A 17,101-nucleotide genomic window follows, 5' to 3' on the forward strand; every position below is an offset into this window, starting at 1 on the left:
AAAGACCATTCGCCTGTCATCATATTAATAATATGATATTATATTATATTGTATTAAGGTATCGTATACAATTTTTATGTGTGGCAAAATAAAAAAAAACACGACAAAATAATAACACCTATGATTGTTGTTCCATAACAGCACAAGAACGTAAGTTGCTTAATCCTACTGTTCATCCATTTTGGTTCATTCTTGGTTGACCTAAATTGTTTCATAGGGATGTAATCTCTTTGAATTTCCTTAACGGTGTCTACAAAATAATTATACTCTTCATCTAAATTTGTACTAATTTCTGGGAGACCTTGAGAACTGTTACCTGTTTGGAATTTAAGCGGACCTCATCTTGAGTTAATCTGACCTCAGAGTAGCCACCTGGACTGACCTGACCTGTCAGATTAATTCGATTAACTCTAACCATTTGTGACAGGCTAAGTTGGCATGACAACTTAAGGGGGTATATAAAAGTTTGTCGTATGCTCTTCTTATCAGTATTACTTTTCATTCACCCATGGAACTCATCAAGAGCAACAAGGGAGGCCAGAAACTCTGCTATGAAGGATATATGTACACCAAGGAAACCAAGACGAAGAATACATTCGCTGGGAATGTGCCAATCGTGCATCACTCTCTTGTAAAGGAGCTATCAGCACTGATCATGACATATCAGTTCCACTGAGTGTCAAAGAGCACAGCCATGATCCAGATGCAGTCCATGTTGCAGTTGTCAAACTACGCCATCAGATCAAGGATGATTCTCGAACAAAGAAAGCCAAAACTACTCAGATTTTTGCGGATGCCATGTTTGAGGCCACTGATGAAGTGCGTGCCAGAGCTGGGAAGCCGGATACCATATGCCGTGACATTAGGCGGGTGAGGCGTGGTTGTAGACCCAAGGAACCCTCCTCTCTTGCAGAACTTCACTTGGATGAAGAGTGGACTGAAACAGGAGGTAACAATCCGAGGCCATTTCTGATACATGATAGTGGTGCTGATACTAATGACCGAGTCATCATATTCGCTACTGAAGTATCTCTTCGTCTCCTTTCAAGAAGTAGCCAATGGCACATGGATGGTGCTTTTATTTATAAGACTGGGATTTTGTCCACTTTTGGGATAAGAGGCTGGGAGTTTGTCCTGTAACCGCCAGCAACACCTCCTCCTCCGCCTGCCTGGCGGTCCTCGCTACCGCCGGCGAGCGTATGGCGACTCACAAGCTGTCCTCCTCTGAGCATCCTCACCAATCAGCTCTCTCTACATCACGCTTGTAATCATGCTGCCTTCCCAGCACCAAGCTGCATTGTACATCCAATACAACATGTATACAGAGAGCACATTGTGAGTTTCCTTTCTCCACTTGGGTTGCCATATCTGAACATTAAAAAAAGAGGACGCCCCCCCCCAGGACATCCCCCCCCCCGCCCGGCACACACAGGATAATATACAACATACATGGTATAGAAATCTTAAAAAAAAATTACCTTTGCTTAAGGCTGAACATCTTCATTCCCTTAGCTGCAGTCTTCTTCCCCCACTGTGTGTGTGACTTGGTGTGCCCATGCATACTTTTCTGTAGATCGGATCTTTTTCAGTATTGGCTGATTGCTCTTTAGAAAGGTATAGAAGTCACTGCAAGATGTTTCTCGGAAGTTGTACTGTACAGTCAGAATGCCTTTCATTGCCCAGTATGGGCCAATAGGCCCGCTGCAGTTTCCTCCATTCTTATGTTCTTATGTTAACACTCAATTTGTTCCTTTCCTTTGTCCATTGACTTTGCATGAGTGAAAAAACTCTTTCTACATTTGCATTGTGACATGATATACCAAAGAAGAATTGTGCAATTCTTAGCAATTGTGAGTGGCATTCAATGTTCTTTGATTTTTCAAAGTATCTGGTCCACTTTTTATGTGTTGGCAGATTACTAAATTCTTCATCACTTGTAATTTTCCACAAACTGCTTCAGGTTACTAACTTGATCAAAACACTTCATCAACTTCTACCCCCTCATCAATCAAATATTTGACCCCTAAGTTGACAACACCGAACAGGCGTACAAGTGACTTATCAGCTGACGAAAACTGAACGAGATCTCTACGGTTTCCACCTCCCCTCTCTCGCTCTCCCGTCATTACAGTTTCATGTTTTTTTTTCCGTGGAGAAAATGATGGAAGCTGAAATTCCGGACTTTTGAAGAATTTTAAAAATTCCTTCCGGATGAAGATTTCGAGATGTAAGTGGAGGACATGTCCGGGAAAATACGGACGTATGGCAACCCTATTCTCCACCCATCCTGAGTGTGAACCAAACATCCCCACAACCTACACTATCTATATTCTATACATATCCTATTCATATACCTACATTATCATATACAATACATACTAAATCAATGTAAATTTATATGATGATTCTATTCTATAAACATCTATCTATGTATCCATCTATCTATTTATCCTTATATCCCTAACTCCACGAGGCCACATTAACAGATGTAAACACAGACAGGTGACGACACCCCCAGTCCCCCGCCAAGTGACTGGGGCCCACACACTCCACACCCCCTCACCAGGTATTATCTTCTCACTTTTTTTTATGTAATTAACTTGAATAGTGTTATATATAATACTGTGGCGAATAAGAGAGTCATTGTCATACTTGTGCCATTGTGGAGGTGAGATTGTTGGTGTCACGAATAATTGATAAGTTATCGGAAGGTTGAGTGGCGGGTAAATTTGCCGTTTCAGCCCCAACTACTATTAAACCATAATTTTTTGTTTTCCCATGGTATATGGTTGGATTCATACGGATTTGACCTTTATTGCCTTTGGAAATGAGTGGTTACTGAGGTATCACCCTCTCCCCACACAAAATTGCTCTAACCGAGTTTGGCTTAAACTGCCATAATACCAAGCAGCGAGGCCTTTTAACTATTATTCTATTGTAAATATAAATCTGAAATTGAACACAAATTCTCAATAAATTAGAGGTTTAAGATATTGCCAGCTTAATGGTTTAAATGTTTTAGGGGTTCTGTATGGAGGTATGGTGAGAGAACAGGAACAAATAATCCTTGTATCAAAATTACGGTAACACTTTATGATTAGTGATACATTTGTCCCTGAAGTGTGGACCTTATGAAAAAAAGGTTGTTATACTTTCATTGGGATTCTTATGAGAAAGTCCGGAAGGTGATAAAAAACGATGTATATCCTGTATACCAGCAGAATCATGTACGGTACCTGCATTGTCTGTATACAGTAGTTACTTGCTGACATGTATGCTTGTATTATCTGTATACATACATGGTTAAAAGTATGGTAATTATTAACGACTACACCACCGCTGATTTTTCATAGTAAACAAATTTAAAAATGCTGCAATTTCACTTTGTTTTATAGTGGACAATGTTGTAGTTATGGCAAATGTGTTAAAAAGTGTTTATTTAAAAGTTCATCTAAACCAAACCTAACCTAACGTTAAGCTAACATAACCTAACCAAACCCCCCAAAAATATTATCATATCAGAACTCATTGATGAAAATATAGTAAAAATATAAACATTAAAACAAATAACGCGTCGTTGGTGTAGTCATCAATACTAGTCAAAAGTATCGTTATGGATACAGGGACGGCAGCCATACACCAAAAATCAATGGATTGGGTTAGGTTTGGTTAGATTAAGTTTTTCGGAAAGAAGGCCATCTTAGTAACTATCATTGTATAGTCTGCCCACCAAGCATGCACATTAAGCTGCTGTACCTGTATCCTGTGCTTAGCTAGAAGTATACTGTAACTATTGCCTATATAAATACTTTCTTTTTTCCTCTTTACTGAATCAATATAAACTTGTGCAGGTTTGCAGTTTTTATTGGATAAATATCTATATCTTTCTATCAAGATCAGTGCAAGTTTAATCTTACCATATAGAAGTACAGTTAGAAATTGGGCAGTTGTGCATATGAAAGACAAGTGGATTTCTCAAGTTTCTGTGAATGAAATTAATATTAATCAGGTCTTGCTGGAGAGCGGACGATGACTAGAATAAACCGTTGCAGGATTTGAAAAAATTTACTCAATTTAAAATTTACAGCAACCTAACTTATTATCTCAGCCTTAACCTAATTGTGTATTGTTGTGTCGGGAGTCTATTTTTTGGTAAGCATAACTTAACCTAACATAACTTTGTTTCGCTGTGTCATTAGTTTAGTTTTATAAGCAAAACTTACCTAAACTAGTCCAACCTAACTCAGTATTGCTGTATTGGAAGTCAATAGAGTATTTTTAGCTTATGTATGGTAACCATTCATAATACAGCACTGTATGGTACTGTATGTTGTATTTTGTGTGTCTTTATACTGTAAACTGATCAGGGCCAGTATGGGAAGCCCTGAGATATACGTTTCAGAACCTCACCATCTTTCTGATGCTGCAAACAAATTGCAAAAACAGAAAATGTAACTACAGTGAGTTCTGCTATAACGCGTGTTTTGATAACGCGAATTTGCTCTAACGCGATTTATGAATTCGGAACAATATTTGTATAACGCGATCGCTTGTTTGCTATAACGCGATTTTTGCTTACTATTTCTCCAATTTTGTGGTATTAACTGTGAATATGGTAAAGAAGAATATCTCCAAAAAGCATTCTGATGATAGAATTCCCGGTGATTATCGTAAAAGAAAGGATATAACACTTGAAGAGAAGCTTGATGTTATCAACCTCAAAATCACCCTTCTCCCCCATCAAGTTACATTCATATTTTTTCAAGGTAAAGTGTTAAATTTACTGTATGATTTCATTATTAGATATGAATGTAACATTTATTTAGACTGTGCTATCCTTTGTGTTAGGCTAACTACTAAATTTTTTCGATTTCGAGTAAACTGCACCTAACCCTATTTTCTCCATAAGCCCTGTTATTTCTATTACGCGATTTTCTATAACACGATATTTTACAAGAACACAATTATCGCGTTATAGCAGAACTACCTGTACATTATTTTTTATGTAAATTGATACTTTAGATTTTTTCTTCATAACTTGGGATTTTTGGAAACTGAATCTTCAGAAATTGGGTACGATCTGTAGTTTGTTTTGCAATATCCATTTAATCAACTGGTCATTAAAATTATTGTTAAATAATATTGGACAAAATTTAATTACAGATTGTAATGTTTTATGTATTATAAACGTATTTATGATATACAGGTATTTGCAAACATCTTTGACCTTACCACCCACCATCTCTCCTTGACCATCCACAACAGATGTTACAGGGCTAAACCATTTCTGACAAGAGATGACACAAACCTACCTTAATCATCCCAAGTTTGGTTTGGTTGATTCATATTATCTGCTGTATGTAGAAGTAGTTTAGCTCAGTAGTACTTTCTGTGTAAACTTTGTGGATAAATGGTTGGTAGATGGCTCTACTTATGCATATACTGTACAGTATTGATTAACTCAGTAAATTACTGCATACATATTCTGTACTTGGGACAGTTTAGGTCATGTGTCAAAAATAGTTTTGCTTTCCTTTTGATTTCTCAGAGAATTAAAAGTGACAGATGGATCTCTTCATGAGCTAAGAGAATGATACCGAGAACCATCATTCTGTGTTTTACATGAAATAAGTTTTGACCCATGAGAGACTACTTGGAGGTCAGGTCAACTAAAAATTTGATGTGGCAAATTATGCAAAAAACTAAAGAGGTTGTATACTGTAATTCATATGACATGAAGCAACACATGTGTATGTTAGTTATTTCTTCATGATTTATACTGTACTAATTTGATACAGTATATACAGTGTATATGATGTAATTTTTTTCTACAGTGACTTCTCACTATCTTGCTTTGGCTGTGATATGCAGAAAACTTGACATACAGTACAGTATATGGAGAGAATGGTAACTTTACTGCACAAAATGTGGAGAAGACGACAGTTAGACAAAACTGCTCGGTAGGCCGTGATCCTCACTATGGAGGACTCCCGTCTTGAAGTTGTTGAGGGAGAGGTAGAATTCATGAAGGTAAGTGTCCTCATGTATTTTTAAATTTGTCTTTCTGTGAACTTAATTCCAGGTTTGACAATATGAGATGGTGCATGAAACCTCACGAAATATTAATGAAATACAGTACAGTACAGTACTGTACTACAATAGTAATTAATTTCATGAGCAACTAGAAATGGATTTGGATGAAACTAAACATTTTGGGTGTTATTTAACAATGAGTCTGGTAATATGAGTTTTGTCTTGAAGACTTTGTGAATTAGCAATGGCTAGTTTTGTCTTGGTGGTGATGGGAGATCTAGACCAGGGGTGGGCAAAGTACGGCCCGCGGGCCACATATGGCCTGCCAAATTATTTCTGTGGCCCGCCACTGCATTTGGCAATCAGAAAAAAAAAATTCTTATTAATTACAGAAAGGACAATTTTGGAAGTTGGGTGGACATAGCAGCAATACTGGCTCGTCGCTGTTAACCTGTGGCCCGCGAAGTGTGCCACCATTCATGAAGTGGCCCTCCATCAAAAATAATTGCCCACCCCTGATCTAGACCCTTGCAGTTAACTTGTAGCTTATGATCTGAGTGTCAGAAGTAAGAAGCTCTTTCATAAAAATTGATACCTGTATACTGTACACTAGTGTACTCTACTATTTATATCAGGATTTATTTTATTTTTTTCTTGGTGTGATTGATATAATGAGCATAAAATTTCACTGAAGCAAACTTTTTCATTATACATTCTTTATTTTTTAAGTAATTAATCAACTGAACCAGGAGAGGATGATTGGAACAAACATTAAATTACAATTGTGTCATCCTAAATGTTAGTAAATTAGTTGTATTGTACAGTACAGTTTACAGTACAGTAAGGCCTCGCTTAACGTCGGGGTTCTTTTCCTAAAAATGCGACGTTATACGAAACAACGTTAAGCGGATCAATTTTCCCCATAAGAAATAGATAAAATATGGGGGTTACGTTCCTGAGCCTCCCTTTGCCCCATGAAATACATTACATATACAGAAAATCATTGCCATTTTTATAGAAAATAATGCATACATATACAACTACTAAGTTTGTATTGGTACTCACTGATGGGCGGAGGTGGTAGAGCGAGTGTGTGGTGGATAGTGAAGCAGAGGAGGCAGATGGCGGAAGGGGAAGAGGAGGGTGGGAGAGGAGAAGGGTGGTGAGTCACTGAGACTCTGCGCCAAGCCGAGAGAGCATAGCGTGGCCAGACGAGAGCGGGTGATGCACCGTAAAATGTAGTCCGTGATGATGCAAAACGACGTAGTATCGGATCACCGGGACGTTAAATGAATTTTTGGTCTCTAAAGTTCAGCGACGTAGTGCCGAAACAATGTTAAGCGGGACGACGTTAAGCGTGGACTTACTGTATTGTATTTATTGTATATGGTGAAATGTGCTTGTATGAATAACCCTTAGAAAGGTTTGGAATCTGTAATTCTGTATATTGGTTGTATACGTGCTATATTCAAAGAAAGATAGTAGGATTTTATAGTGCAAATAAACGTTTTTTTTTATGATTTTCACCACTTATCACTTTATTAGCCATTTGGGCAGTTAGCCTATCCAGTGTTAGTTTAGGAGGAAACCAGACTCCGAGAAACCTTTGATGTTTGTGTGGGCCACAAGATAAAACTCGCATTACCAAACTCATTGTTAAATAACACCCAAAATATTTAGTTTCATCAAAATCCATTTCTATTTGCTCAAGAAATTAATTATTACAGTATCTTCATTAATATCGTGTGAGGTTTCATGCAAAATATTAATATATAAAAAAGTTTTGGAGCAGAATTTTAGTGTCAGAAAAATGTCAGAATTTGCACAGAATGTGCATGGGAGTTGTTTTAAGGAAGAGTAAGGGGCTGGGTTGAAGGTTGGAGAATGTACAATAGGCTCATGCGAGGGTAAATCTATACTGTACAGTATATGATTATAAAGTAGTGATAACCAAACATATTTTTGCATGACTATTACTGTTGGAAATATTTGCTATTAAATGTGAAAGTTTGTTGTTTGATAAATTAATAATTAAGATACTGTCTTTTATTTCAGAGTGCATATATTGATGAATTTCTCGACTTAAGAGAAAAAGATGCATGGAAAGTGTCTAGACCACCTGAAGTACAAATTACCCTGGGCCCTCATCACTCACAAGGAGGCACACTTCACACTCACGTCAAAGTGGTGTTGAAAATAGATACAACTGAAAGATACCCATATGAGTAAGATAATAGCCTTCATAAATTTGTTGCTGTTAAGCTTTGTGATGTTAGTCAAAAAATCAACTGTTAATTGTACAGTACAGTACTTGATTTTATAGTGTAAGGCATTTGTACTGTAGGTGGAAAGGGAAATAGAATACTGTACACTGTGTACAGTATCTGGCTACTGAATTGTTAATTGGAAGGGTAATTCTCTTTTATAAGTAAATTAACAACCCTAAGAGAGTACTTTTATTTGTAACCTTAGATACACCCTAACTCACTTATTCAGTTAATTGTTTTTACTGTCTCCGTTAATTTACCCCTTCCATACCTTCAACTACTCTGTGTGTTATGCTTCTTTTCTGTCAACTTCACTGTACAGTATTTATTTTTTAAGTCCATGCATGAAGGTTACAGTTGGCTCTGCATTATATGCCCTCAAAATCAACCACTTAATCCATGTTATCTGTACCTATTTCTTGGTTGCACAATTCTTTCTGCTCACCATATGGAAATATTGAGCTACCTTGGGGATGTAACATTACTGATGTATTCCTACTGTTAATGGGAAAAAATTTCCACCTCCTGACAAACTCTAACACACATATTTCAGACTCCCTGTAAATATTTTGGGCAGTATTCAACAATTTTCACTATCCCATACCTTTGTAAAAAAAATATACATGTAATGAAAGGAGTTTTGCATTTTCAGTGAATTTTCACATGTTTTTTGTTCTTCCAGGCCAGCTATTGTGATGATAGAATCATACAATGGCCTCGCTGCAAAGGAAGTGGAGGAACTTAATTGTCAGCTTCTGAGAAAAGCTCATGAATTGGCTCAAGATGGAACAGTTGTTATGTTAGAACTTTGTCAGCATACACAAGTGAGTTTTGTGTACACATTTTATCCTATAAAGAAGGGGCATAAAGTGTTAATTTTGTTTGCAAGTCAAAACTGTATGTTCATTTTCTTTTTCTTTGATTATTTGGTTTGGGGGTTGTTGTGTGAGACATCACTTGTTTCAGTTAAGTAAAACCTTAAGATCAGTTATTCATGGATACTGGGAGTTGATCCTTAGAGTGCATTTGGGTGGGTAGGTGGGTGTATTGGCTGTCAGATTATATTCTGCTTTCATTGGAAGTGTAACATCAGTTAACAAATCACTGTAGGCATATACCTGTATGATGAAGGTACAAGTTTACATTCTAAAAGGAGTTTAGATAATTTTCTTCCATATGTCTCCTTATTAATATCCTGTTCAGCCACAGAATTAGAGATGACAGATCCAGGCTCAGTTCTATTTTTCAATGCTGTATTTGTATTTTTTGCATTGTAATTTAGTTTGAAATTTCAATGTTTGGTGATTGAAGCATCCTATCTTACAGAACTACCTCAGTGAACATGCAAGACCGTATACAGACAGTATCTATGATGAGATGGTTGCTGGACAGGAATCTCGCAGGAAAGCAAATGAACAAGCAAAGGAAGAAATTCGAAGACAGAAAGAAATACAAGAAGAAAAGCAGCGGACTATCATGCGAGAGGAACTTGCCAGGTAACTTGCGCTGTAATGCAGGAATGTTGGACAGTATTTGTGATGAAATTTCCAGGTCTTTATATCTACAAAAATGCAATATTCAATGTAAAAAATAGGAAGACACCCCTATTGAGTACACCTTGAGATGGTGTCCTGGTGAGGTTATCAAATGGAAGGGGGGGATTGGTTGTGCTGCCCACTACCTGAGAAGGTAATCTTTTCCGAAAAGGTTTTAACTTCTCACTTTATACTAGAGTTCTTTATGAAGCAACCATGGGTGTTGCCCTCATTGGTTAAGGTCCATCAACTGCCATTGATTAAGAAGAGAAGAAGAGTCTCTTACAACATTTTCTACTTTAAGAAGTGTAATTTACATACTATGTACAGGTGGACCTCAACATTCATGAGGGTTACATTTCTAACTAGTTACATAAATGTCAAAACTGCAGATGTTATCAGGTAATACTGTGCTTAAACCTAATGGGGAAGGGTTTAGGGACTACAATGACAGATTGGGGGAAAATTAAAATAATTTAATTCAGACTAAACTAAAAGACAGTAAAGTGATACTATATACTGTACAGTAAACCCTTGCCATTCTCTATTTCAACGATTCGCGGTAAGCAGATGGTGGCTAGCTCGCAAGCCTTTTCTCGCAGCACAACGAGTCACCCCACGCAGCATCTCATGCTGTACACTCAAAACTTTAGTGTTTCTGTGTGAAATGGCCCCTAAAAGACTGCCTAGTGTCAGTGCTACTGATGCTAGTGGAGTGAAATGTAAAAGGCAGAAGTCATTGATGACCCTGACAAAGAAAGTTTTATTATTAGAAAAGTTAAAAGGGGATGAGTGCTGCCACGGCTGGTCAGTTGTTTGGTATAGGTATACAGTAGTGCACTAAGGTAGTATAAGTTGCTATTTGCCAATTCGCGCCATTTCTTGGAACCTATCTCTCGCAAATGGCAAGGGTTTACTGTACAGTGTTGTACAGATAGTGTATATGGTATGAATAATATGAAACTTAAACTAATATTATGGTGATGATAGTTAAAAAAAACTAAAATACCAAGGTTAGAAGTTTTTACATAACTTGGAGTTTAATTCTAACTAGAAATCGTATAAAAATAGCTAAAAAATGCACATGAATCAATTAATTAGTTACACTATAATGGTTTATGTTATATCTAGGGTCAATAATTACCATCATTTAGCTACTCATATTTTATTTTTTGAACTCAGCTCCTTAATCAGCATGTGTGAGAGCAGGCCCAACCTTGCGGGGTGCAGCACGGGATAATCCAGCTTTAGAATGCTCTTGTAGAATTTGAATAACATTGAGACAAAATTGCCTTTTTTTGATATCACATCCCAGATCAGGTATATTTTTAAAGCTGATCCAATAATTAGATCATTTGTAATCATGATCAGGTCATTACTTGGTGTTGGCAGCTGTGTGTGAGGCCCCACCAGGGCACTGCAAACCTTGAAAACAAGTGTCTTTTTATTCCTTGCTCAGAGTGAAAGAGGAATTAAAAGAAGAAGAGAGGCAGAGACGAGGACAAAGGTTTCGACCATCTTTCTTGTCCGATCTTAACTGTGACAAGATACCTGGTGCTGAAGTGTCAGATTCTCCTAGGCGGTAAGTGTGTACAGTATTTTGATGAAGCATTTTGATTTTTTTTTATAAATCCTTCATTCATTTCTTTATTTGCCTGTATGCCAGTAAAAGTAGGTCTACATTTTGATTTTTAAGTACAAAGGTTGCCATAGATTTTGAGCTGTATTGCAACATTGTCAGAACTATTTCACTTCAAAGTAAGAAATGATATGCCTTGTCATCATATTTTGTGTTGTACATTTTGGAGTGTTAATATACTGTTATCTGGGTCATGCTGGAAGTAAGAGACAAGAAACTCTGATTCATTGTATTGTTTTTTTTCTTATGCACTCCAATACTTCTCTTATCATCAGTTAGATATTTTTTTAAAGATTTGGTCTCATAATTGAAGGTGAAAGTGAGAAATGCACCAATAAATCACAAGTATTAGTACACTGCCTTGATTAAAGTAATTTTGTACTTGCAGAGGGAAGAGTCGATCGCTATCTGAATGCAGCACAGAAAGTGGATCAGGAGATTCATTAGGAAGTACTGTTGTGCACTTCTCTCTTGCAGGAAAACAAGAACGTGTTGTTGTGGTGGTGGGGTGTATAGGGGAGCGTAAAAATCAAGGCTGCTGTATACTAGAAACGCGAGAGAAAGGATCATCAGAGAGGAGTGTTATCTATCAGTGGCATGTCAAACCTAAACGAACAGGAAGAAGAGGAAATCACATGAAAGTTGGACAAGAAAGTCAGTTTGAAGATTTGATAAGCAAATTTTCTGCTTTAGAGAAGGAAATGAGTTCATTACTACGGTTCTCTCATGATAATTTAGTTCATTACCTGGGTATGAAAGTCATTCATCGTCCAAATGAAGGTATCATTGTGTCTGTTTTACAAGAGCATGTACAGGGAATTTCCTTGAAGTACTGGTTGGATCGTAGCATCCCCATCCATATCCCTTTCATGAAACACATTATAGAGGGAACGTTGCAGGCCCTTAGCTATTTGCACCAGAACAATGTTGTGCACAGAGACCTCCGAGACTCTTGTATATTCCTCGATATTCAGTCTCAAAAAATTAGGGTAGCGGACTATGGAGTGGGAAGAAGAATAGTGGAAGTTGTGGTTGAATTCATAGACTCTGAAGTTCCATCAGTCTACCCATTATCTCCAGGACGAGGCGGTAAGAAGAATGATATTTATCGGCTCGGTCTCATCGTCCTCTCACTTTTCCTTGGTAAAAGAGTTGAGCAAGTAAGACATATTTTATTTTGTGTTTTTGGTGATTTTCAACTTATACTGTACTTATATTGTTTACTTTTTTAGGAGTTATATAATCCCTCAATCATACAGTACATCAGTGTACCTTTTGCTACACGTCATGTTAGTTCATATTGTCTGCGTATTCTGAACGTTATATAGAAAGTTTCAATTGAAGTACGGTAGAGTTTCTTGTCATAAAATTTTTCATACTACTGAGCATGCTACATACTGTCACCAAGTCTTCATCACATACAGTACAGGTACAGGTATATGCAGTGTATCTGATTTTGCCATGAGTACCAGTAACAGTTTAGTGGCTTGCCCCACCATCTCATTTTTCAGTACAGTATCAGCAATGAGCAAATACCTATGATGCCAATTTTTTGGAGAATTTGTTGATTAAGTTTCTTTAAAGTACAGTACTGTACTGTATATTGAATAGAACCCTGAAGTTATGTTACAAGGGAATTATCATTTACAAGAAAACAATTTGGGTTTAAGGCAATTCTCAAATGTGACATTGTGGAAGGGGTAACACAAAACATCTGCTTACTCTGTAGGTCAAGAAGGTTGTATAGCTATGTGAATACACCGATGAAACTAAAATTTTTTTATTTTTTAATCTACGTCACAAATCAAGTTAGTAATAGAGAAATCATTCTCAATTTTATATCATACATAATGCTTATTCATTGTATTTAGAATCCTGTAGAGCATTAAGGTGGTGATGGGGCTGGGCATTAAGGGCCGTAAATCAAAGGTAGCAGTAGGGCCAAAAATTTCTCTCTTGGTGCTCGAGTAATATCACTTGTTAAATTTCATTTTTTGCCTCTTGAATGGAGTCTTAAATTTGGGGTTGCTTATGCTAATGGAGTAGTTGTAGATGAACGGGAAACAGGTGATGCAATTAATGAGGGAGTCTGACTATGTCTGAGCAATGACATGACTGAGTAGTGTCACAGATAAAGTCTTGAGTTACTCACATGACTCACATTAGTTGCATCTGGATTTGAGCTTGATCTTCAGGGTGATACAATGGTGCAGTAATAAAGATGTTGTACTTGATTATCTGTAAATCAATTTGTAAGAAGAGTAACAGACCCTAATCATTCTTAAAGATACAGTATTATGGAATATGTACCTATTTTTAGTGCATTTGTTTTTGCCTAAATTGTTTCTTTATTTATGGCAAAAACTTATTTAAATTCCACAGATTGTACCAACTTTACCAACCACTCTAAGTACAGAATTACGAGATTTCATTCAGCGGTGTATAGAAGTAAATGAGCAAGACAGATGGACATCAGAGCGCCTTCTGACTCACTCATTCTTGCACAGCTCACCGGGAGGAAGTGAGAAATCTCCTGATAAAGAACAAATTGATGAAGTAAGTTTTTCACATGTTTATAAAGAAGATTAATTGACTTCACGTCCTTGTGGAATCTGTGCCGTGAGAAAAGTAAAGAATTTAGTAATACGATACAGCATACAGTACTGCTATATTTCTCATCTTCTTAATAGCCAGTATGGGATTTCAAACATTACCATCATCATCGTTTTACAGCCAAAATCTACGCTTGTGTGGGTTAGTGGCGGTTACTTGATAGCAGCTCTCCATTCTGCACGGTTTCTTACAGTGTCTCTTGTTAGGTTCCTCACTCTAAATTCATTTCTAACAACCTCTCCCCATGTCATTCTTGGCCTACCCTTGGCTACCCTCTCTTCCACATTTAGGCTGATGCACCTTTTGATCAAATTGGTCTCATCCATTCTCTCCACATGCCCTAACCATCTCAGCCTGCTGGAATAATTGGTACAGAGTGGTTCCAGGACAGGTATGGAGACAAATTTTTTTTATCTCTTGAATTTTTCTGGGTACTGGGGAAAGTTTTCCATGAGTCTAAACTACACATCTCACTTGACAGACACAGAGCTGTATTTATTAATGCAAACACCACTGTACACATCCAATATATTGTAAATAAACAAAATATACTATGGTACTGTATACACTATACTGTACAGGCAAACCCCGTTATTCATAGCCTTGGTATTCGTAACCCTGTTTATCCGCAATCAATTTATTGTTACCCATTTCCACTATTCGCAAATTCTTACGAGCAAAAATTTTGAACCGCGCGCCTCAACCGTAGCGTAGGACAGTGTGTGTACGTATTCCTCCGCCATACGCTCCCGCTCACCTCAGTCTCACACGTACTGGTGTGTGTTTTGTGTGATCTCGCAATGCCTAAGCGACCAGCTACTAAAACTTCCAGCAATGTTGCTAAGAGATCAGGTGTGGCAGTTACGTTGGACGTGAATTTGGATATCGTAAAAATAAATGAACACGGAGAAGGAACGTCGGTGATTGGGCGCGTGCACGGCTTGGCTCCCTCTACGGGGCATTCTATATTTAAAAGCGCCGACAAGATCAAGGAGATGGCCTGGTCTGCAACACCACTGACTGCTACGAAGGTGGCGAGGTTCCGTGATGTCTACGTTTAAAACTTAACCTCACACACCTACACACATACACATTCAAACACTCACACACTCAAACATGTAAAGTACCCCTGTATATTGTACAGTGTACTTGTAAGCATATATGCCTAATAAACTCAAAGTGTTTGTTATTGATGTTTATTTGATGTTATGCCCTTGTTTCTTTATTTATTTTATGTTCTAAAGTATTGAGTAAAACAAGTGTTAAAATCTGATGGCAGTGACCACCACGATGCCCGTATCCCCCCTATTTACATTATTTCTTATGGGAGAAATTGCTCCGCTATTCGCAATTTCGATATTCGCAACGAGTTTCATGCCCATAACCTTTGCGATAAGTGAGGCAGCCCTGTATTTACCCGGAGATGCTGTTGTCTTGAGCTTGTAATACAGGCAGGCCAAATGGTGATATGATGATACAGGATGGCCTGCCTTTGTACTGTACCATCTCCTGTAGCAGGTGTTGCTGTCATTCTCCTCTCCTTCCATGAAGGAGGGATTGTACATGCACTGTACAGTATACTGTACATGCACCCTCTATACACAAAGTCTACAGTAAGCATACAGTGTCCACTCTGTTATGTATAGTACTGTGCATATAGTATTTTAACACTTACTGAATGTACAGTACAATATACGTAACTGTAACCTTTTTTTTATCTTAACACTGCTTTAACAGTATTCTTGACTGATTATATGCTGGCATAGTATTGTATAGTACAGTATAGCACAACATAAATTGTATGAGAAAACAGCAGTGAGTGAACAAATTATACAATGGCAGCAGACAATGAACTAATAGTGTCATGTTGTAAGAATTTGAGGAGATAGGCTGTGAAATAGTACATAAGCCAATCATAGGCATCCCATGCAGTCACATGATAGTGGTAGCAAATCGTAGTTCATGAGCATTCTGAGTCTGCCCATCCTTGTGCCTGGTACACGTCTTCGTATTGGAAACGTGATGCGATCTCTCAGAACTCCAGGAAAATTAGTTCACATGCCCGGAACAGAGAGATTTGTAATTTTCCGGGGATACACATGATGCAATCCTCAGAAATTCGTTCGGATACCCGGATTAGAGAGATTTTCATGGAGACCATTCCATAGGTCTACCACCCTCTTGTGTGAAAAGGTGTTTCCTTATGTTCATTCTACATGATAACTTGGCAAGCTTGTAGTTATGTCTCCTAATGTTGGTGGTGTGTAATATCACAAAGAAATAGCCTGGGTTCATGTTTTCCATCCCTAACAGGATTTTGAATGTTTAAATGAAATCTGCCCTATTGTGCCTTGTTTGAAGGGTTGTAAGTCATAGGGCCCTAATTCTACTGGGATAATAGAGATGACATGGTTCTAGAATCATACAGTATTAAATGCTCTATGTTGCACCTTTTCTAGGGATGTTAGGTCCTTCTAGAGTTAAGGATTCCATGCCTGTATACAGTAACCAAACTGGGACATATGTGAGAGTTGTACAGTTAAAGGAGCATTTTCTCAAATCTCGGTTTGCATTTCTCACTGCTGGGATTCCCACTTGTTCTGCTGCCTCCAATGAAGGATCTATCAATGCTAGTTTATTCTTCCAAAAGAGAGGTCAACTAGACCTCCAAAAAACTAATTTTATCACATCAGGGAAAATAATTCATTTGACTGAGAAATAGAGAACAGCAAGTACAGGAGTCCTGGGTTATTTTGTGAGATTGGGAATGTTTATGAAATAAAAAATCACAAAATATCTTTATAGTTTTCCATAGATTCTAAGCATTCAGAAGTTAGGATCATTTAAAAATTTGATTCTTGTTTAATCCTTAAAACATGAATTGAGGTATTTGTTCTATTAGTTAGGTCAAGATAGTATTAGTGTGAAAGAGCCTAATGACTTGCCACCTTATGCACATTGAACTGATATATAAGGGTTTTATAATCAATATTAAGCATAAGGTTCTTTGTCAT

At 37.5% G+C, this 17,101-nt stretch overlaps 1 protein-coding gene across 1 annotated transcript in view; it reads left to right on the top strand.

Annotated features, from left to right (window-relative positions):
* The first annotated feature begins 2,470 nt into the window (after positions 1-2,470).
* LOC121876078 (eIF-2-alpha kinase GCN2-like) overlaps positions 2,471-17,101 on the top strand; it is a 48,233-nt gene continuing 33,602 nt past the window's right edge. The window contains exons 1-8 of the mRNA XM_042380993.1: positions 2,471-2,566; positions 5,835-6,030; positions 8,089-8,258; positions 8,983-9,124; positions 9,627-9,796; positions 11,295-11,417; positions 11,863-12,634; positions 13,857-14,030. Coding sequence (XP_042236927.1) covers positions 5,980-6,030; positions 8,089-8,258; positions 8,983-9,124; positions 9,627-9,796; positions 11,295-11,417; positions 11,863-12,634; positions 13,857-14,030 — 1,602 coding nt within the window. The 5' untranslated portion in view covers positions 2,471-2,566; positions 5,835-5,979. The remainder of the gene's footprint in view (positions 2,567-5,834; positions 6,031-8,088; positions 8,259-8,982; positions 9,125-9,626; positions 9,797-11,294; positions 11,418-11,862; positions 12,635-13,856; positions 14,031-17,101) is intronic.

This window comes from Homarus americanus, unplaced genomic scaffold (assembly GCF_018991925.1).
Source record: "Homarus americanus isolate GMGI-L3 unplaced genomic scaffold, GMGI_Hamer_2.0 scaffold34921, whole genome shotgun sequence".
NCBI classification, from domain to species: Eukaryota; Metazoa; Arthropoda; class Malacostraca; order Decapoda; family Nephropidae; genus Homarus; species Homarus americanus.